Source organism: Lichenostomus cassidix, chromosome 14, assembly GCF_008360975.1.
Source record: "Lichenostomus cassidix isolate B80296 chromosome 14, HeHo_3.0, whole genome shotgun sequence".
Classification (NCBI taxonomy): domain Eukaryota; kingdom Metazoa; phylum Chordata; class Aves; order Passeriformes; family Meliphagidae; genus Lichenostomus; species Lichenostomus cassidix.
The window spans coordinates 128,098-151,323 of NC_139495.1; the positions used below are offsets into that span (position 1 = coordinate 128,098).

Genomic DNA, 23,226 nt, shown 5'->3' on the forward strand with positions numbered 1-23,226 from the left:
AAATTTTTTTTTTCCAAATTAGGACTGCTAGACAGGAACATTTGCAGTTTGCTCCTAAGAGGCACTGAAATCTCCTCACCTCAAACCCGTCCACATCCACAGTGACAACTCACTGGCCAAAAGCTTTGAAGGGAACAACATCCCTTATTTTAATACTGCTGTGCCACACACTTGTTCATGAAGTCTACCTCCTAGGGTGAACAGAGAAAACTTCTAGCCCAACATAACACCAAATCACCACCTTCTGTCAGATGCACAGCCAGATAGTGTTCCATTAACAGAAACAGCTCCTTCAGCAGTTCTGAGGCCATCAATACAAACAGAAACAAGGAGCACTGAGAACTGAGATGTAAAGGGCCCCAGAAAAACAAATTAGTTTCTCCTTTAAGCAGTCTGTGGTCAGTTATCACAGTGGAGTTTCTGAAGTGAAAATAGCTGCCAGATGAAGCTGCAGAAGACTGTGTCGAGACCATCAGAAATGTTTCTGCCCAGTACGCATTCACATCAACACGAGCACAATGCAAGCAGCCCTTGTAGGACAGTATGAGGCAGTCAGCTCATTAGGGCAGTGGAGTTGGGGCAGTCCTCTGCTGCCTTGTGGAGGGCACATGGAGGACCAGTAGTGCAGCAGGGAGTATGCATGAGCATGTGAAGACACCACCTCCCATGATTTATCACAGCAGATGACAAGAAAAATGTAAAATAAAAAGGGAAGAAACCAATGAAGCTAATGTATCTTAGAGCAGCACCCAGGAAGCCACTGAGTTAGGGATGTATTGAGGGAAAAATGACAACGTGGGCAAAACTAAGTCATGTAGGTCCAAAATCAATGTGGCAGATACCACGGTGGTTCTGAACAATCAAACCTGAGGATGTGGATGCACTGCAAAAATGTCCCAGCAGTCACCTATGAAAGAAACGGCTTCTCTTTACTACAGTGCTCTCTCCTGTTTAGGGAGTTGTGGGGTTGCCTATAGTCTCAGATTAGAGAAGGGGGTGAGGGAAGGGAGTTTACTGGTATCGCAGCAACAACAGATTATTACTACACTGGAACCATGCATCATTCACCACAAAGCTTGTCTCAAGATATGACGACCTGGAGCCAAGCAGCCTATGGGTTAGTAGTACTATAACTCTGTAAGATGAAGGTCTTCACATTCAACTTCAGTATTACAGCGACTTTTTACAACAGTTATCCTGAACAAATTGAGATACAGAGATGTCAGAGAGAAAAATAAATTCACAGTTACAGTGCAGTTTTATATTTGGCTTTATTGGCGGAAATTGCTCAAAATTTGTGCTCCTGACCTGTAACTGCAGCAGAGCAAGTCCAAGGCAGAAGTAGCAGGCACATCCAGGTAGGAAAACATTTCAGTAATTTTGGCATAATTCTAAAAACTGCTGAATTAATATGCTTAGAAAACGCTGGGAGAGAATCTGACTCAATAGAAAAGCATAGTGGCAAGAGTTAGTCTAGACTTATATGTGTTTTGAAGACTTTTCATTTGCAGATTCCACCTGGAAAGGCAAAGTCTTTCTGAAACCTGAGTTGTGCTTGGTCTCTAGTACACACATTTCTGCAATGATTACGTAAGAATTGATTTTGATCCCTGTGGACAGGTCTGGAACCCTGCATAATTAACAAACTACTGCAGCTGAGTTTAAAGAGCAAAGATAGTAGAAGGAAAAGTAACGTCACATGTTGTTTGGAAAGGGTAAGGGAACTTTAATGTAGCAAACGTGCTTGCCATTGGTTATGGTTCTGAGGTTCCATGTACAGCCAAACTCTCAAGTCATGTGAGAATACCAGGGAAAATAATTTAAAGTTCTGTACTCTTTATAAGATTACTGAAAAAAATTTTGCACATCTACATAAGCCAAAGGATAATTTTCAAGGTACAGTTGTTTTTTTCTGAAATTATAAGAGGGGTTGATCAAGGATACCAAAAAAACCCCAAACCCAACAAAACCCAGGAACAAACAATCACAACAAATTTGAGACATTAATAGGATAAGATGCAATAGAAATAGGCATATTTTTGTGGACCTAAGAGGTTTCAGTTTATGTAATAGAGCTTACACAAAGTAAACTTTGTTTCTCTTCTGAATTTTGCTGACATTTTGCTCCTGGCATAGTATGGAAAAGGTGCCACACTCAGCCAGGCAACATCAAATTTTTAGTTTGTCTGGGTCCTACTGACAGGGCTGTCAGAGCGACAGGAGACCCACTGCTTGACATAGCTCCGTGAAAAATCTTTCCCCTCCTGCTCAAGAGAGATGGGCCCACAAATGGTCTGACTGTTTTGCCCAAATTCACAGTCAACTGGACTTCCACAGTCCGAGTCCACAAAGCCACTGTCAATAGTGTCCAAATCTATACAGATCAAAGGATAATTGTCACCAGGCCTTGTATTGTGAGGGAAGAAGTCATAAGAGCCTTCACTGTAAGAAACACTTTCACCATCAGGAGAAGGTAGAGAACCTGGATTTTCCAAATCCCACTGATGAGCCTGCAAGCAAAGGGCTTCTAGGAGGCTCCCCACCCCTCCTTCCACTCCCCTTTCTCCTTGCTGGTTGACTGTGCTCCTCAGGTGATCTGTAGACACAGAGCCTGAAGCAAGTATTTTGTCCTGTGTGCTCAGATCAGCCAAATGCAAGTCACTGGGTATCTTTCTGTTTTCCTCATCAATGTTAACCTTGGGGTAACCAGGTTCTCCAGCACTATCATCTTCCTTGTTGGTATGCTCAGGCTCCCTGTACACATGGTTACAGCTGCACTGGCAGTTACAAGGTGTAAATTCATCAGCCACAGTCACTGTATCAATTGACAAGTGCCCATATGATTGGTCCTCAGTCCCACCACTGCTGTTTACATTACACCACAGGGACTGGCTGTCGTGACCTGGGGCAGTCAGGCAAGATGCACAGGGCTTGCAAGGCAGATTCTTTCTCAGGTCATGCTGCTCTTCCTGTGGGGTGCTGTTGGAAGGATGCATGGTGTAAACTTCTAGGACTTCTGGAAGGACTATTCCCCATTCAAAGAAATCAAAGGTCATTTTCACATGGGATGCACCAACCCACTTCTACAGAAAAGGACACAGAGAGAGAAAGAGGTTAGTGTCACAAAGTTTGAGGTTCCACAGACATAACCAAAGTTCTTATGCTGTTTAGTGGCAAAATCAAACTCTAAAATCACTGACTCCTCCAATATAAGAGTGTAGGAGATGCTGTTATTATGAGACACAGGCAACTGCAGGAGAATAACTGAAGTAACCAAAAATAATTAGCTCTGAGAGGTTTGCGTGGCTTAGCAGTTTTCTCTGACACTCCTGTGAGGATTGCAAGCTTCACAAATCATGTGAAGTCAGCTCACCCATTAAGACAGCATCTACAGAGAATAAGGAGTACAGATGTAAAATAAAGGTCTTCATGGCACTGAGCACATACTGGAAAGCTCTGGTCCTGATATCTGGAGACATTTGGCATTCCTTTGAGATAGATTTCCCTTTCTAAAACCCTAATGAGAGTCACTTGACCAGGATAGCATGATGGTCTTTTAATCTGTCATGTGATCCACTCGCTTGTGTGGAGCACTCCATTTATACCTTAAAATCTCCATTATGAGCCATGTAAAGAGGTTTGAAAAAGGGAGCAGGGTCTGGGATACAAGCCATCTTCTTCCACAAGCTGGAAAAGAGAAAGGCTTGGGGTTAAGCACACATTACAGATACAAAGCAAGCCATCTCCAGATCCATTTCAAGCAACTGGAATCACCTACCCAGCCTCATGAGTTAGCAAGTGGCTGAGGTTCCAAGGATGTCTTGGGCTGCCAGAGCCATCTAATGGCCTTTCTTGTGAACCTCACTGGAGGTGAGGCCTCAGCACTGGCACACACATATTCACGCTAAGGAAAGAGGTTCCATTTTTTTCCTTCCTGGAAATGCACTAAATGCTAGAAATGCATTTTCCACTGAGGCTGGGATGACTTGTGGTCTGCAGGCCAGAACTCTGCCCTATGCATTTCTTCTGTGGACCTGGGCTGCGCCAGCCCTATTGCTGCACCAGCCCAGCCCTCCTCCACATCAGCACCCCATATCTCTTCAACGGCATGAGAAGCCTCAGTGGGACAGAGGCCTCCAGCCAACATTGAGGAACCTATGTCAGCTTTGGAAATGGGCAGCCTAGCCCTGGCTACTGCTCTATCTGGCAACTGCAGAGCATAGACAAGACCAGGAGAACAGCTCAGGAAGCTGTGTGGTCTTGCTTCATTCCCATGTGCCGCCATCTTGTCCCAACCAGCTGAATGGCAGCAGAGACCCAGAGAAAAGCAGGTCACTCCTGGCAGTACATCAGCTAGAGACCATACTTGGCTGTCCCTCAGGCTCATAGCTGCCCATGCATAGATATACAAGACTCAAAGAAGGCTGCATGTGAACACCCCATCTTTATCAAGATAGAATAAAAGCATTAACTTCCACTTCCTGAAGCTTTCTTACCTCTGCTGTTTGGCCAGAAAGGTTGTGATTGAGGCCATGATTGCCACAACAATACCAAACAGCAACAGCCATTCCATGCCTGCTGTCTGTGTCACTGCTGGAGAAAGAGACAAGGTCATTCAGGTTCACCTTGTTTATATCCTGGTCAATAAACAGGAGGTGGTGAGAAGAAAAAGAATTTTTGGAACAGAATTGTCAAGCACTGGAATGGGCTGCCCAGGAAGGCGCTGGAGTCACTATCCTTGAAGGTGTTCAAGAGACTGGACATGGCACTTAGTACTATGGTCTAGTTGATAAAGTGATGGCCAGTCAAAGGTTGGACCTGGTGATCATGGAGGTCTTTTCCAGTCTAAATGATTCTATAAGAAACCCTCAATTTCCATCCCAGATTTTCTCATAGGGATATTAAGGCTGTGACTTGGGCCCCAGTACTCCAGACAGGTTTGATTGAGGATGCTCAGAGAAAACCACATCAATGAAAGGAGCAGTATATCAGCTGCCCTACAGCCTGGCTGCACCACAGATAGACAGCCAACATACTTGGGGCAGCACAGTTCCTTGCCACAACGACCCCTGGTGTTTCTGACTCATGGTTTAGGGACACCTCCACAGACAATCTGTGAAGTGAAAAGAGTGTGGGTGATTAGAGACAGGTGTTGACTAGATGACTGCTTGGTGGCTGCCCTCCACCTGTAATGAAAAGGAGTGTCTTTCAGATCCAGAACTCAGATATCCCTTCGCAAATGGAGCCTGGCCCTGCTGCCACAGCACTAGGTATACCCTTTAATACATCAGTTCGAGCTGCAGATGAGTGAGAGCAGGGAAGCTCAGCAATACTGCTGGCATTGACCACAGTAATTTTGCACCTGCTCTATTGGACCAAAGGCTCCTTATGCCTCCTTAACTGAGGCATAGCCTCAGTTCCACCATGATGAGCATCAGCATACTTCTATGTATAAGGTACCATGAATTCCCTGCAGAGTGGTGGCTAGCAAACAAAACACCCATGCTCAGCGTGGCCAAACATCAGCGTCCAGACACAGAGCTCAGGTTTGAGAGCAGGATTCACCTCCCCTCAGCTGAAGAGAACACTAAGACCCAGTAGAGGAGATCTCTCCTGTTTCTGAAAGCTGTATGTAGGACCCTGGACATTTGATACTGAAAGAGAAGCTAGAGGCTGCACTCCTGCAAGCAGCATCCAAACGTACAGCCAACCCCACCAAACACACTTCTTTTGCCACACAGTGAGAATGTCAATACTGACAGCCCAGGCCTAGGGTTCACATAACCGGTAAGAAAGCTAACGATACCTCTCTTTACTGTACTGTTTAAAATCTGTTCTAATTAAATAGATTTGATTAAATTTCTGAAAGCATTCTCTGACACTGGACTAATTGAGGGGGCAAGGAGATCTGGCAGCATGTACCGGCAGGGCTGGTTTTCAATGACAGCGGAGAACTCCATTCACTCCAAAAACCACCGTAGCCACTGTCTTGCCGGGGTCTAGCTCTCACTTGGAACTCATACTCAGTGTTTGCCTGTAGTTCCCGTGGCAGGATCAGCAGTGTCCGTTTATCTTCATGAACAGCTTTAGTCTTCTGAGTCTGTGAATGATTAAACACCAAACACTCAGGGCTGGAGTGTCTGCTCTCACTTTGCTCTCGCTGCTGCACAGTGAGGATGCCTGCAAAGTAACCTCTTCTGCTTTCCTGTTGTTTCTGCAATGCCATGCTCTGACTGGTCAGCAGCTGGGGACCCTTCCATGCAGGACAGCATGAAAATCAAATGAATTATCAGCTTTCCTCACAGAATCTAATACTCTCACACAGCTTCAATTAATTTTTGGTTTTGCCTGTTTTCAGTCCATTCAAGCAGAGAGACATTTGTTCTAAACCATGAAAACCCTTCTCCCACACCAGAGCTACTGTCCTGGTTTTGCTGGCCTCCTCTTTTCTGGTACATCCTACATGATGGTAAACTGACATCTCACTTACCTCCCAAGTATCAGTTCTTCTTTTGTAACGCAGCTGATATTCCAGCTCCTCATTCAAAAAGTAGAGGGAAGAGTTCTGGTAGATGGTTTCCCAAGAAATATTGTAACCCTCTGAGAACCAAGCGGTCAGGTTGAATGGAGGCTGTGGTTTGACTGGAAGACAGGATAGTGTTACCTTTCATAAGATTACTACAGTCAAGAGATGGCCCAGTATGGTATCAGCAATGCAGAGTGAGTAGGGAACAAAATTGCCCTGGCAGGGGTGAGCCTTCCTACAGTAGAGAACATCCACAGCATTCCTGCCCTCAGCCATGCACAGAATCTCACATGTGAGCAGCATAATGAAGTCAGGACCACATTTCTCTGAATATATTTTCTGGTTGTCTCCGAATCTCTTCACTGCCTATGGAGCATAGGGGGTCAAAGCAGCAGAGCAGGAGAAGAAAGTACACAGGGCTAATAACTCTCAGGAGATGTAAAATGTAGAGCACTTCGTTTTTCTTGTGACACAACAAAACTCTGTGTAGTCATGATCACTTGCAAAATTGGGGAAATACCCCGCAGTGTAACAGACATCAGGAAAAGCTGGGGCTAGGGGACGCTGCATAAACCCAGAGCAATTCTGTGTCCTAAGTGCCCAAAAAGCAAGCTTTTGTATCCCTGCAGGGAGTGTTTGTATATTGAAAGGCAGTAATATAAAACTCCAGCAGTCATCAGGGCCCAGCACTGGGCTATGATGCCTTTGGATGAGGACGTCTAGGAGATATGCAAAGCACCACTACCCAATCCCTAGCCTATCAGTGGGAGCAAGGAGGTTTCCTGAAATGTTATGGCATTTATTAAAAGGATGACACTTTAAAGTAAAGTTTAATTTCAGAAGAAGCCAAATAGAAAAATCCTTTTCCTGTGTCTGCATGGTACCCATCTGCCTGGCTAACCACTCCTTTTCTTCACAGTTTGCTACATAACCCAGAACATACCAACATTCCACCATGTCAGCTACTTGATTGCATTCAGTCTTCATGTCACACAGGAGAAATTATTAGGAGTTGTCCCAGAAAGGAGAACTGCCTCATCCAGTGCATCTGGGACATCTTGTGCCACCCAAACTAATGTCATGTTGGTTAAGTGTCCACTGCAAAAGCCTCTTGGGAGCCTTCAGCTCCCTCGATATTACAAGAGAGCTGGATAAAGACTTGACAAGGGCATGTAGTGATAGGACAAGAGGGAATGGCTTCACACTGACAGAGAACAGGGTTAGATGGGATATCAGGGAGAAGTCCTTGGCTACAAGCGTGGTGAGGAGCTGGCACAGGTTGCCCAGAGAAACTGTGGCTGCCACATCTCTGGAAGTGTTCAAGGCCAGATTGGATGGAGATTAGAGTAACCTGGGATAGCGGAAGGTGTCCCTGCTCATGGCAGGGGGCTGGAGCTTAATGATCTTTAAGGTTCCTTCCAACCCAAGCAATTCTAAGGATTCTGTGATTTGTGACATTTGTAATAAAGCAATTCCTCCTGCCCTTTAGAATCCAGCCAAGACCAAACTCTTGTATAGTCTAGGTATGAGACTGATCTATGGTGGAAATTTATCACCTGCTGCTTCACGGGGAAAAGGAATTTCCCCATAAAAAGCATGGAGCAAGCCAGCTCTAAGCTCAACCTCAAGCATAATAGCAACAATAAGAGCATAGTGATTTATGTAGGTGAGCGTACAGCAAACGTAGCCCCATGCGGCTTGCTGCCACTCTCACTCCTTGCCCAGACTATCCTAGCACATAAAGTTAGACAGTATTCATCAAATTTACCATTTTTGTACTTACCATTTTCTGACAAATAAAAGTCTTTGGAAAGCACATGCTGCCTATCAGCTATATCTGTAACATCCACCTGGACTTTGGTATCTGCTAGGAGTTCAGTCATGTCCACAGTGCACATATACTGTGTGTGACTGGCGTTCCTTGACAATTGCAGGAGACTGCATGTAGCCACAGTATTTTCTGGATCTTCCTCAGGAACCCTAAGAAAGACAAAATAAACAAGTCCGCATGCATTACATACTGTAGCTGGATTAATTTGTTGCTGAACCACCAGGCATAGGAGCCGATTTAAATGAAAAATCAACATGTTCCATTAAAAAATTACCTTTGAATTTCAACAGATTTCTTTTTTCCCTTCTACTTGCTCATCTTAGCATCTTTGAGAGAAATAGGGAAGTGTTTCTGGAAAGGAAAGGTGTTCCTCATGGCTACACAGCCCAAGACTGCATCCACTGCCTTGCTGGGGCAGAGCAGCAGCCACATGGGGCTGTACAATCTGCATGAGCCCATGCACATGGGTGAAAGGTTACTGTTATCAGCAGCAAAGGGCAAAATATTCCCATGGTAGGAGAGAAGGTAATGCTAAGGAAGCTGGAGCCAGCATAGCAGTCAGCAGCAAGAAGCATAATCAGTGGAGACAGGAACCAGTGGTCCTTTGGAAGGGAAGAAGTCAGTTTGTAACTGCAGTGCAAAATACCAAGTAAAAAACCAGCATGGCAGGAAGAACAGGATTTCTACATAACAAAGAGGACAGAAGGTCACCACTGGGCTATGGCCATGCAGAGGCTCCTGCCAACTGGATTTTGCTTATCCTACCAAGACGTACCATGTTGCAGTGAGATTGTATGAGCTGGCATCCAACTCATTTCGCAGGATACAGGACAGGGTCTGTACGTAGTCCACAAAACAAGTGAGGTTTTCACCACACAGGACTGTAGGTTTGGAAAGAGAAAACACAGTATCAACTTACGTGATAAAGCAAGCAGAACTTTGTATCAACATATGCACTCCTCAGGGTGCCCACTAAATCTGAAGGGAACAGACAAACCTCTGACAACCCTCCTCCCTCCTGCTGAAGGTCTCCAGTATTGGGGCACCCTGTAGAGCCAACTCTACAGGGTGACAACTCATTTATGGCAAGATAAGTGTCAAACAAAAAATTATTAAAAACATTATGGCAGCCAAAATCAGGAAATGCCCAAATTGTGACTGAATTTTCAGACTTATCCCTGTCCCCTCTCATAGAATTACTATAGCAGAGTCACATACTCCAGCAAGTCTTAGCTTATATGGTCCATAGTAGAGGTATGATAAACCAATAAGAAACAGTAGCATATTCATATATTTTATTGATACCAGTTTCTAAATTGAGTATTGTTCTTGCTAGTCTTGTTTTCATTGTACATCGACATACCACTTTAGACTTTTAAAAATATATAAATAATAATATAATAATAAATAAATGCTATTTTAGTTTTTTTTTCTTTGCCATTCTCTCTTCTGTTCTCTAAAGCTTGATATCTGCAGTGTCAATACTTTTTATGTCCAGCTTCAGAGGCTTGAAGTATGTTTTTCATAGAATTTGGGAATAAAAAATATTGCAAATTTTTAGTTACTCTAATTTCTATAAACATTCTGATAAGCACAATTTATTAATTACAGACTTCTCAAAAGAACTTGAGAGGCAATTGTAGAACTTACACTGGTCATTAGGAAAATAAAGTAATTTTTTGAAAGTGGTCACAAAGTAGCATTTATACTCTTGTAATTGTTCTGCAGGAGCTCTGCTCACAGAGCAGTATCCAATATGTGTTGTATAAAAGTATCATTGTCCTGTGCATAACACACTTATCTCCCTGGATTTCAAGGCAGGTGAGACGGTTGCAAAGTGAGAAATTCCTGCATTGATGAGTCCCCTCCTGACAGCTCCCTGGGCTGACAAGAACCACTGCTATTACACTAGGAATGGCTAAATGAGGAAAGGCCTACAGGAGATGCAGCATGCCATGCTGGTTCAAACCATGCCTACTGCAGTGACCATTTTTCCCAGAAATGTACAGTATCACCCCTTTTTGATGGAAATAAATTTGTCATAATGTAAGAAATTAATCAAGTTTTTTACATCTGCATTTAAATCAAGCATGGGTCCTCCCCTACCATAAAGGCTGCTCCCAGCCTCATGGGAATACACTACTTTGCAGCCATCAGGCAACCAAACCCTTTCATACTAACCATGCTGCAAGCTCACTTCCCTTTGTAACTCTGCTGCTTGCCTGGTTAGAGAAGCTGCATCCCCTGCTTCCCTCTTCTTTGTTGCAACATGCTTTGTGTCTAGAGAGTTGTTTGCTGATGTGATATGCTCAACAACCCCTATGCCCAATCTTACGGTTGAAGCTGTATGCAGAGAACCACAATGGAATGCAGACAGTGTGTGCATTAATGGACCAGAAACATGTTCCACCCTCCAGATCAAATGGCTGTCCCCACAAACAAGCTGTCTGCATTTGCAGTCACAATGCCCGGCAGGCGAGTCCAATGGAGGGTGCAGCTTCCTCCTAAGCTGGGGTAAGTTCAAAGGAAAACAAAGTCACAGTTTTCCCTGCTGAAGCCACCCATCACAACATTTACTTCCTAGTCCTCACATATCAGAGCACACACTACTCTCCCTGCGTGGGCTCTGAGCAGCACTCAGATTTGCATACAAGATCCCCCTTATCCCAAAGAGTTAGGATGGTGGCAGTAGAAATCTGGGGATGTTTGCAACAGATTGGTCCCAAGGATGTACATAAGAGTTTTTTTCATTTTGACTTTATAATTTCACACTGAGTTCAGAAGTCTATTCTAAAATTTTCATTAAGTTTTCACTTTTTGTTTTGAACCCTCAACAGACTCCTCTGAGGGTTCTGGACCAAGCACTTTTTAGTTCAGAATCCCAAGCAACATACTTTTCCTCTTTTAGCCTAACTTTATTCTCCTAGAAAAATGAGGTTAGAAATCTCTTGCATTCCTTTAGAGAGGGCAGAAAGTATTAATAAGCTATTAAGGAGTGGTAATTAGTGTTCTTCTATGCTATTATGTTAATTAGTCAAACAGACAACTATTTCTAGGTAGCTGGTAAGTTGCAAGTGTGTCTTTGGGCAAGAACCTGTTAATGAATTTAAGAGGACAGCTTTTTACTGGGAAAGAAATAATTAAGTGTCCTAAACCTAGTTAGATCTAGGATGAAATGTCTGTCCTTGGCAGCTTCAGAAACAAAACTCAAATGCTTCTAACAGTAAGATCTAGATTGATCCAAACTGAAACTAGTACATGGTAATTCCCTGGCTTGCATCACACAAAATTCAGACCAGACATCACAATGGTCCCCTATGACAGGAATATATAATTCTGAATGCATCTTTTCTCCTAATTTAGGTCTGGAGCAGGTCCAATATTCTGCCTACAAGCAGCATGTAAGATACTGAACTTGCATGGTTCCCTGCAGACATGGTTGTTACTGCCTTTTTCTGTCCATCTGATCTGTTCAGAAAGTCAGTTCTGAGTCAGCTGGAGTTTGCAGTGTGGGTAGGAACCAGCAAAAAAAAAAGGGGGGGGGGAGTGACTGTCTTCTTAGTTCAGTCCTAAGCAAGGGAACTCAGACTAGAAGAGGATCATTGCACTGAGCCAGGCTGACCAGCCAACAGTGATCCTGGGGATATCCTGGTCTTGGCCACCAGATCTTTTTCTGTAGCAAAGGGTTTTTCTGGTGGGGGAGATCCTACTCTGATGTCACTAGGAGACTTTTCAATGCAAGGCAGGCACTGCCTCTGCAGGCTCTCTGCTGATGCTGCTCCCCAGGTCAATATACAGCCTGGCTGAGCTCTGTGCAGCTGTGCACCTTCCTGTGCCAGTCCTCCAGTCATTACGACATGGAACCCTCTCCCCTGGGACCTTGTCCTGTGCTTGCTGTCCCAGGGCAACCTTATGCCATGCATATCTCATCAGATCTCACATCAGAGCTCACATCTCATGGCACACATTGTCACTAAGATAAATCCTGTGTGTGTACAACCTGAAAGAAATATCTGAGGACTTACTGTACTGGAATAAAAGGCAGAAGAAAATATTCTGGAGCCACCGTTTGTTCCTCATGGTAGTTCTCACTGGATGTCCTGGGGAGAAAAAAACAAAAAAACAACCACAAACAAAACTCCCACAACCAATTAAAAGCTCTGCTCAGACATCTACTTGATTAAGGTTGAGGTGGAATTAATCTTGCTTTCATTTAAATGTCTACAAGTAGTGTCATATTTAGTAAATTAATTTCAGCTTTCCTGTGTGTATCTACTCCATGGGCGGGGGGGGATGACCAACAGCATACCAACATGCCATAAGCGAGGTCAGTGAAATCTTTGCTCCTTGCCAGCACGTGTGCAGAGAAAGCAGTGAAGTGACTCCAGCTCAGGCTATCCAGGCAACAGGAAAGACTCTTGGGTTAAGTGCTAACCCATTTTTTCTTCATTAGTATCCTGCAACTAGGAATGCCTTGCCACTGGAAGTGACATTGCTGCAGATTGAACAGCTGCGCAGTCAATTAGCCAAACGGAGCCTGAATGTCATTGTGGGTCTGTCTGAGCAAAGGTAGTGAGAACTCATTGATTTTGCCTACCCATGGTTAAATAAGCATGAAATATCTAGTAAAGGGACTCCAGAAAGACAGACCAGAGGAAAAAAATAGAAAAAACCAGCTTCCTATGTGGCACCCAAGAGAACAGTGTACAGCACTGACTGCAGGGAGAGGCTGCCCTGATAGTTTAGTGAAGAGAACCTACAAGAAAGTCTTCAGAGAAGATGACAGCAGGATGTTTAAAAAAGAGGAAATGGCATCACATGCAAATGACTGTTCAACCCACAGCCCCTGCTGCAAGACAAAGCCCTCAAGTCATATAACGCATTAAGGCAGTGTGGCTGTGTTTTCACAGCATTTAAACATTTATAGAAACACATGGATGTGCACAAAAAGACTTAAAATGAGCTGCCTGCAGAGTATTGGCTGTGGATACCTGGTACAGACTTCAGCACTGTTTCCTCAAGCTGTTCTCAAGTGGGAAAAGACTTTGGAGAAGCAACCTGTATTATTCTGGGGACATAGTTTCATTGGAAGTAAATTACAAAGATGCATGGACAGCAGGAAGGGCCCACATGCCATGTCACATAGTCTAATATACACTTTTAATTTAAAAAAAACATCATCCCTTGTCCTGTTGCAACAGACTCTGCTAAAAGTCCATCCTTATTTTTCTTACTGGCTCCCTTTAAATATTGAAAGGTTGCAGTAAGGTGTCTTCAAAGCCTGCTCTTCTCCAGGCTGAACAAGTACAACTCTCTCAGCCTGTCATACCTAGCAGAGGTTCTCCAGCCCTCGGAGCATCTCTGTGGCCTCCTCTGGACTCACTACAGCAGCTCCATATGCTTCTCACATTGTGGGTCCCAGACCTGAGGGAAGAACCCCAAGCGGGGTCTCATGAGAGCAGAGGGGAAGATTGCCCTCCCTCTATCTGCTGCCCACACTGCTGAGGACACAGGGGATTCTGGGCTACCAGCACACATGGCCAGCTTATGTCCAGCTTTTTATCCACCAATGCCCTCAGGTCGTTGTTAGCAGGGCTGGTCTCAATCTTTTTGTCCCTCGGGCTGTATTGATATGGGGGATTGCAGGTATCCAGGTCCTGGGGTACCTGTGCTGCCTCCACCACAAGAAAAAAATACCCAGGCAATCACTCAGCAGAGAGAAGCCCATGAGGCCTCTAACACTTGGGGAATATTTGCGGTGTTTAAAAATTTCCCAGGTTTACTCAAATAATGAAAGCAAAATAAATTTAGCAGTTGCCAGAAAGCCCCTGCAGCCTGATGTGAGCTCACAGACGTGCTCTTAGGGTGTCAGTGTCCAGGTGAGATCAGCAGGGCTTGCTCCGGAGTTGCCACAGATACTCACAGGCTGCAGCATCACAACCCTGTGGTGGGAGCAATGGTGCAGCTGCTGCCCCTCCTTTCCTGCCAAACAAACCCTGCCCATGAAGCACTGTTCCCGCTCAGCAAGGAGCCCCAGACACCCTGACACCCTCCCTCACCTGTTGCTGGTGGCAGGGCAAACTCTCTGCCTCCATAATCCAGCCCTTCTTTCTGCATCACACACTGCCTTGAGTAAACACCTTTTCTTGACCCCTCTGGTCCCAGCTCTCCAAGTTTTCTCTGCATAATAACTCTTTGTCATTACCACTACTGGTGGTGCAGTCCATGGTCACTGAGATACAACCCATTGTCTAACCCCACCTTGTGATCCCACCCATCTTCCAGTGCTCTTCTCCAAATCCTCATTCCTTTGAGGAAAGCCTGCTGTTATCCTGCCATCTGAAACCTGCTCTCTCGACTTCCTGCTAAGACTGGCTGCACTATGAGCCCATCTCAGCACTTCACGATCTCCACCACTATGGAAAACAAAGAAAGGAGGGGAAGGGGGGAGGGGGGGGGAGGGGAGGGGAGGGGAGGGGAGGGGAGGGCAGGGCAGGGCAGGGCAGGGCAGGGCAGGGCAGGGCAGGGGAGCAGAGGGCAGGGGAGGGCAGGAAGGCAGGAAGGCAGGAAGGCAGGAAGGCAGGAAGGCAGGAAGGCAGGAAGGAAGGCAGGAAGGCAGGAAGGCAGGAAGGAAGGCAGGAAGGCAGGAAGGAAGGAAGGAAGGGTCTGCAGACCCACCACTTATTTCAGAATCAAATTGGCAGGGCCTCTGGTGCTTTGTATCCATGGTATTGCTGTAGCTCTGGTATTGAACAGACCAATGCAAGGAAAGCCTTTGCTGCTTTTACTCATTGTCCTATAGTTTCTTTCAAGGGCCACCCCTACTTTCCTTCCTCTGCTCAGAGAATGGTACCATCAAAGCAAAGGGACAGGCAGGACTGAGCAGGAAAAAGTCACAGCAGGAAGCCCAAGTAGCTAATTGGGAAAATGTCTTACAGACTTATGAGAGGCTGCCATTACACAATGGGGAGAAGTTAACATACAGCCTTGTAATCTAGAAGAAAGATTCCTGAAGAAGAGTACAGTAGCAAAAATAAGAAAACCAGTAGGATCTGCTAAAATAGGTGAAACAAAGAGACAATACTTCCTCAGCCGGGACTCCACTGTCCCATCTTTTACCCTTGCCACCGCCCACAGATTAGTCCAATATTTATCTCCTCTTTCCCTACCTCAATGTGGTAGGAAAGGACTACAACCTCTCAGAGCACCATAGACAGTTTCAGTGCTGTGTGTCTGACCTCCTGGCTGTGCTCCAAATTGTTATGACAAGACATAGACAAACAAGACGTGCAGAAGAGCTGGGAAAGCTGCTGATCTGCAGCAGAGTCTTTGTGGTCTTTGATGCCAAAGACTTCATTACTTCAATAGAAACACGTAGCAGCCCTTATTCTGAAGTGTTCTCCAGTCCAGTTTACCAGACTCCTGGTAAACGTCAATCACAGTCTATGATTGAGACCCCCACCTCGCCTACATCCCTCCATTTGTTACACCCTTCCCATTTGCTTCCATCTGTCAGCATGTGATTATTCACCAGGAGGAAGGAATGGCAGTGCGCAATTAGCAGAGGCAGGAACTTATTCCCAGTCTGGCATTAGAAAAGTCCTTTCTACCACCTCATTTAATTTTCTTTTGTCTGTGAAATGGGGACTCTGAATCAGCTTCAGGCATCCTTGAAACACAGACACTTAATCCTTATAAAATGTCAAGCATTGTAGAACTGCCACGTACCACTGCTGAAAACTCTGTAGTATCTTTATGAGACCACAGTAATAAGCTGATTAGCCATTCATAATATGCACATGTAAATAATGCTACAAGTTTTTAATATACCAGAGAATAGGAGATAGGACCAATACAGACACAGATACATATGAAGATTATTTTTGTTAAGGATTTGGAAATATGATGCTATAAGCTGCCAAACATGGATGCAGTCTAAGCTAACAACTTGAAGTGTTTGCAGGAAACATATGTACTTCAAAACTTTCACCAAAAAAAAAAAAATCCAAAAAAGGATTACCCCCCAAAAACCCCCAACAAACCGCCCCCCAAAAAAACCCAAAAAAACCCAAATCCCCAAAAAACCCCCAAACCAAAAAAATTTTAAAAACCCAAAACAAAACTAATTAAGAACTCAGTTTCAGAAAGAAAGAAAGAAAGAAAGAAAGATGGTATTTACAAACGTGAGAAAATTAATTTTGTTACACCCAAGCAAAAAAAGAATGGAAGACACAGTCCACCAGTTATACGCCCAAACAAGATTTCTTCTTGAAAAAAAATCATTATTGATGCACACTGCCATCTAATCCCAAAGCTGAAGCAACAGGGAGACAAAGGGGTGCTCTGACTGTCCAAAGGTCAACACCAATGACAGCTGGGGCACAAGGGCCACATCAGTTATAAAAAGATTTACAGTGAAGTTGCAATATCAAGCAGGAACAAACTGGCAGCAGGGAAAGATGCAGGAAACATGGACATTACCTGCCCTGTTCTGTGCATTTCAGCCCTCCAACACTTCCATGACCGGCCTGGCTAAATCATTACTGCAACTGCAGACCCCACCTGGGGAGCACATGGGTCTCCTCAGCACCGAGTAAGAGCAAAGCCTACTTGTGCACAACCAAGGGCCGTGGTGTATTGGACTACATGGTGATAAATGGAGATTGACGTCATCACTGTATCAGTATTACTGTGCCGACAGAAGGATGTGGTGAGAGGAGGTGATGAATTCAGGTCCAAACACCCACACGACATTTATTACTGTACTGCTCTGCTCTCTTACATGAGAAAAGGGTGGGTGAGCTGATAAAAACTCACAAGCCTCATATCTAAAAGGTCATAGTGGGGCTGGTGGACTTAGACTTGTGCAGTGAGGAGGCATCAGTGTCAAGGCATTAAAGGGCTGAGCCAAACTGCATAGTACAACATGTGCCACAGTGGAGACAGTCAAGCACCACTGCGTTCAGCTTCCGTCCATTTCCCAAAGGGTCCCAGGATCAGGGCAACAGCACCAATCCTCAGACCAAAGGCAGGGAGGCTGTCTGGCGCCTGCACAATGAGGGGTGATGATGATGAGGGGTTCACCCCTGCTGTATTTCATGCCTGTAGCTTGTATCTGGGCTGGATCTCTTTAGATTGAAAGGCTGACACTGAGGGAGGGTCCATCAATTCACCTAAGCCTAACTTTAAAGGGGCTGCAAGGAACCCATGCCCAGTTGTATTCTTGGACAAGAGGGAAACAAATAGCACTATGGAAGGATTTGGCACACACAGCATAATGTGGAGGTAGGAGGGTAACGAACAAGCAACTGTAATAACCCAAGAAGACTGAAGCCATGAATGAAGCTGGCACAAAGCAACAGGGTGCAGGATGAGGGGGCTCCGTGTTCAGCCCTCCATGCCTCTGGCTCACCCTGTGAAAAACAGATGTTTTGGAACATTCAGGCCAGGGCAGGTGGCTTTTGACCATGCTTGCCAGGTAGTTACTGATGACTGAGCTGGTCGTACACTGTTAGAACATGCATGCAGAAGGTCACATGACTTAGTCCAAAAGCTTCTCCTCATGGTGTTAGGAGCAGCCTCTGTAAAAGACCAGATCTCCCTTCTGCATGCTTTGTGGATCCCTTACAGGTACAATGCAGGTCCAAGCTTCTACGAAAGACTAGTCTCAGCTGATGGTGCCTATGCATTGTGGAGATTGTCGCCAAGCTTGGGTGCAGTGCAGGGTCAATGAGGTTGAGCATCTAAGTTAGAAATTTTCCAGGCTCTTTCTGAAAATTTTCCATATCTTTCTGGTGTGAGGATAGCACACCAGGACAGTGGTGTAGTTTTTGCCCGCTGATTACACAGGACTCTGTGAAGTGTGGCAATATCATTATTTGTGCAGAGGAAGGAGGGAAAGGGTAGCATGTGCGATTAGTCCAAAGAGTGATATTCTGGCAGGCACAAGCCACATTATTTTTAAACCATGCAATAATATGCATTTAATACTACAGAGCTAATTTTTAAAACAAGAACACTGGTAGCACTGTAAGACCAATGGCTTTATAAATTAAGACATATTGCACCAAAAGGCCTGTTTTCCTCAAATTTAACTCATAAAAAGTGTAATTTCAGTCCAACCTGCAGCAAAAATATTCACCAAGAAGCAAGTGTGAAGGGCAAACATGGGAAGGTTTGGTGGTAGATTCTGCTATTTGTGGCCCAAAACCATTTTGCCATCATTGGAAGAATGGCAGCATCTGTATGTATTTATCAGCAAGAATACACATTGAAAAAATAACAATCAGAGCTGACAATTCCTTTCTCTAGGAAATAAAACAGTCACACTTGTAGTTATCAGGTTCATGATTTGGAGAAAAGGAGAAAAAACTTCACAGAAACAGTACTACCTCTGTATTTTCTTCCTGTCATAACAGAATTAAACCAATATCCCCAGCAGCATCAAAGATACAGACCTGGCATAACTTTAGGGTCAAAGGCACCATTACTGGCTGGTGACATTTAGGAGGAAGATAATCATACATGACAATAAATAAAGAAATGGCAGGAGAACAGCTGAGACATGAGTAACAGTGCTCTGCTGGAAGGGAAAGCAATAGATGAAACCACCTCAAAGCTCAGGAAACAGGCTAAAATATGAATGAGCCAGGCAGAAAGCGGAGGTGTTAGTCAGCAAAGCAGCAGGTTGAAAAGCACCAAAGCTCCACAGGTGGTGGTTGTGAACTGACACAGGATGCTGCAGGGGTGGGAGGAGTGCATTGCTTTCAGTCTGGGGAATGCTGAGCATCACCTGCAGAGACCCCAGCATTCTGTCCTCCGACCTCTCTTCTGCCTTTGCCAGTTATCTGTAGCCACCAACACAGGGCTCAGCCTCGTTTTCCCCAATATCCATCAAACCTGAACCCATACTGCATGAACGCTACAGTAAGAGGAAACCACTTGTCTCCTGCCAGAGGAAAAGGGCTTACCTTCACAGTGCTGTGACTATGTACGTCTTGCTCACATAAAGGAGATTGCACAGAGCTCGTATCTTCTCTTAGGAAATCACCAGACACATGCTGGTAAACAGAAACAGGAATGACTGTGCTTGTCAACTCACCCTGACCATCTGGAACAGAAACCTACAGCCCTGCTCAGGCTCAAACCCAACATCCTCAGCTGCACCATGCAAAGCATCCCCAGAGCATCTCTACACAAGGTCAGCAATATTGTCACACATTCCCACAGTGCTCACCTGAGCTGGCAGCGCTGGCAGAACTCCCTGCTCCTTTCATGCAGGTTGGCAGAAACTGACTCCCTTAGATACAACATCTACCAGCTTGTCTCCAGATCTCTGCAAGTGGGGATGCACCAAGACCAGAACTCTGCTGCTGTCACACAGTTATTTAGCCTCATCTGCATCGCATGGAGCTTTGTTTTACCAGAGCTGTCAAAAATCAGCATGACCCACCTATCCTGCCTGGCTGCAGTTCTTCCACCCCCGGGGCTGTGTACAGCAATGGAGTGTGCTTTAGGCAGCTTCCGGCACCTGTCATAGGGTGAAAAACACACACATCTGGCTGTGTCAGCATGTGCAAAGCAAAGCAAAGGGCTCATACAGGACACAACAGGCTGTAGGCAGGTGGCCAGCTGCACCCGTAAACCACGGAACATGCAGTCCTAACACATTTATTGACTTCTCATGTCACTGGCAGCAATGTACTGTGTGTTTAGGAGAACAGGCAGGAAGGGAGTGTCTTCTCAGAAAAGCCACCCTTGTAGCCCCCCTCCACTACACAATCTTGCTACACAAACCCAATATAGGAGCACAGCTGGAGGTTTTTAAGTTGTAAAAACAGCAAAGGCAGCTTGACCAGAAGTGGGAAGAATCCCTGATACGCCTGAACAAGAGTGTTTGTTGCAGGGGCCCCGCACAGCTCAGAATGAGGCCATGAAATAGGCAGCACATGCCAAACCACGTGTCCTAATTCCTGCTGTAGTGGAGGAAACAAGGCATTTCATGGCTTCATTGCCCCTCCTCATGTTGTGGAGGAGCAAGCAATGTGCTTCTGAAGCACCTCAGCCAGGCAGTGGAGGGGGGAGACCACACAGCAGTGAACTGTCCTGCACAAGCCCAGGACAGGCTTCAAGCCCAGGGCCTGCCAGACATTTGCACTGCTCAGCACTTGCAGCACAGTATGAGCCAGCTCCTCCAGACCTCTGCTGGGTACTTACCACAGACACTGGCTCCATAGCCAGCCTCAGCCAATGCACACCTGGTTCTCACAGCAACTGTCCAGGGTATCAATACAAGTACTGGGGACTGGTTACCAGGCTGACCCAGGTGTGGAAATTCTACCACCAGAATGCAGTCCAGTGCTTTCTCACCTCATAATTCACGTTGCTGTGTGGGTGGCTCATTGCAAGTGAAACCAGCAGTAGCTGAGCTGGGGAGAAGCAGTCAACCTCAAACTCTTTAGCTCGTAGCAAATTTCCCCATTTCTAAGAGCTGGGGAAACAGCACGAAGTAGGAAAATCCCAATGCTATGTGTTAGTCACCAACTTGGTAGCCTTCAATCAGAGAACAAACACCACACTGTTATGAATGCCCTGCTCTTTACAAGTGGGTAGAGACAGGATGAAGAAAATGGCTGATCGATCACTAAGCTTGGAAAGGAGCTCCTTAGGATACTTGCCATGCTCTGTGGACTGGGGCAGGTCTAGCACAGTAATCCTCTTACCAAAGACAGGCTGTGGCTCAGGCTGCACTGTAACAACTCTTGCCATGACAATTGCCTCTCTGCATTCAGAATATAGAATCTTAGGTCTCATGCACAGCTGGTCAGAGTTTTATGGAGTATTCTGTCTAAGAGCAAAAAAAGAAAACAGCTGCTCCTCCCCTTATTCAGCTAAGTGTGCCACAGCTGCCAGTTCCCTATTCTGTTCAACTAGGGCTGCTGAAGGTTTTTCTTTCATCTTGCAGTCTTACTGATGGGACAGTATGGACATTTCAACAATATAAAAAGCCACAGAAGGAACAGGTTGGAAGCAGGACAGCAAAAGGTACAAACAGAGCAAAGCATCTTTGGCCAGAGTTCAGCAGAGATGTGAAGTTCCTCTCAACAAGCTTGTCACAAGGAATAAAAACACTCAGGATTTAGCAATCCAGCAGTGCTGTTGACAGCAGGTACAGCAATTCATTTAGCTTTAACTTTGGTTGTATTATTGAGGTTGTATTAGTGAGGTATCTGGAAAGTACCCTGTTTCTCACTTGGATGTGTTTTTCCTTTGCTTTGGAGCAATCTGCTTAGAGAGACAAGGGTCCCGCAGTTGAAAACCAGATCAATTCACTGGTCTCCCTGCTCTGACTGCCAGAAAGTTCCTGCTGAGCTGTTGCTTGGCTTATGACTTTGTGACTGTGGTGGAGTAGGAGAGGCCTTGAGGGCTGTGGCTGCAAGGTTTCAGTCACAGAAGTGTGGTGAAAAAAAATAAAATTCCAGGTAATGCAAGATCATGATACATCATCACGCGGGAGCCTAGGGCAGACCTTGTACTCAGCTATCTGCAGAGGTGGGAAATGATCTGTGTGTTTGTGTGCATGCATGGGAGCACATGCCTAGGCATTGCACAGGCATAGTTCCCTTAACAACAAAAAAACCCTATTTTTTGTAAAAGCAACTGCATACAAAATACACACTTTGGAAGCATCTCTGTCAGGGCTAGAACACAACCTGCATGAATCATGCTCCCTAAGGGGTTTTCTGCAGAAAAGACATGGCTAGGAGAAAGCAAACTGTTTTCTTAGCGTCTCTTCACTGAAGAGTTTTGTCACATAATTCCACAGTCAGAGGCACACCTTAGGTACAACCCCCTCATTTGGTTCTCTAACCCTTTGTTCCTTTGGTCCTATCACTGCAACAAGTTTGTAGCTCGTGGTGGATGGACACATGGACATCCTTGCACCCTGCCTCAACAATGTAGGGTCACAAACCAAGATGCAGAGGCAACTTATTTAAAAAACTGACCTCTTCTTCACTCTAAATTAACTTGTCTGTACCCCCAAGAACCTGACTCCACATTCTCAAGCTCCTGCTCCAAACGAGTGTCACCCTTGCTGTGTAGTTATTGCTAGTTTTCTACGGGCAATGACAAACCTTATGATTGATGGGAATTTGCCAGGTGCACATTTCCAAGAAGCCAACCCCGTTCAGAAATGAAAACAAGCCAAGCATGTGGCATTTCTGCAATGGACAGAGTGTATCTGAACCAGCTTCTCCTGAACTGTGAATACACCAGCTTTTTTTCTCAGGGTGAGTCAGGTTGCTAGTATTTGGTAGACAGCCAGGTGAGAAAGATGTGGAGGTGGAGTGATTGTGAGCAAGTAATAGATGGCAGTATATCTAGGCTAAAACTTGTCACAAGCCTTCACTTGCACTGCAGTCTTTCAAAACAAACTGAAAACCACTGAAAATACACTTACCATGATCAGTAATTCTCTGTCCTGGCAGGAGCCCTCCACTAGCAAAAAAGGACATGTCTGGGAGGGTACTAATGCTCCTCTCTTGGGACAGTGAGCTGCCTCTCTCTGTATGAGCATGCAGGCACAGGCTGGTCCCCCATTGGTGACCTCAGTCCAGACTTCTCACTGCCCAAGGGGCAGATCACCAGCTTGGGCTAGAAACCTGTCATTTGAAACCCACATGGGTTTCATGGCCTGGTAATAGCTATGGATGGCAAAAGTGGCAAGGATAGAGGATGAAACATGGAACTCAGCTCACACTACAGCCAGGCACCATGCCTGTTGCAGGGAGAGGGTGAGCCAGACAGCTGCCTTCCTCAGTCCCACTGTCTGTCTCCAGTTCTGGTTTATACAAAGACATAGGGACGG

The 23,226-nt window shown here is 45.3% G+C and overlaps 1 protein-coding gene across 4 annotated transcripts; it reads right to left on the reverse strand.

Annotated features, from left to right (window-relative positions):
• Positions 1 to 1,252: 1,252 nt before the first annotated feature.
• IL21R (interleukin 21 receptor) lies at positions 1,253 to 19,861 on the reverse strand. Of its 4 annotated transcripts, none has more exons than XM_085074198.1 (10): positions 19,594 to 19,861; positions 19,328 to 19,417; positions 12,383 to 12,457; positions 9,133 to 9,238; positions 8,310 to 8,506; positions 6,491 to 6,642; positions 5,923 to 6,100; positions 4,497 to 4,593; positions 3,606 to 3,687; positions 1,253 to 3,083 (listed from the first exon to the last, which is right to left on the reverse strand). In XM_085074198.1, the coding sequence occupies exons 3-10, from the start codon at positions 12,435 to 12,437 to the stop codon at positions 2,178 to 2,180; spliced, it is 1,773 nt and encodes a 590-aa protein (XP_084930324.1). In that variant the 5' UTR covers positions 12,438 to 12,457; positions 19,328 to 19,417; positions 19,594 to 19,861; the 3' UTR covers positions 1,253 to 2,177. The 4 variants fall into 4 exon arrangements, with proteins under 4 accessions (XP_084930324.1, XP_084930323.1, XP_084930322.1 ...); XM_085074197.1 differs by lacking the exons at positions 19,328 to 19,417; positions 19,594 to 19,861 and adding exons at positions 13,687 to 13,781; positions 16,839 to 18,325; XM_085074196.1 differs by lacking the exons at positions 19,328 to 19,417; positions 19,594 to 19,861 and adding an exon at positions 16,839 to 18,324.
• Between the last annotated feature and the right edge of the window lie 3,365 nt (positions 19,862 to 23,226).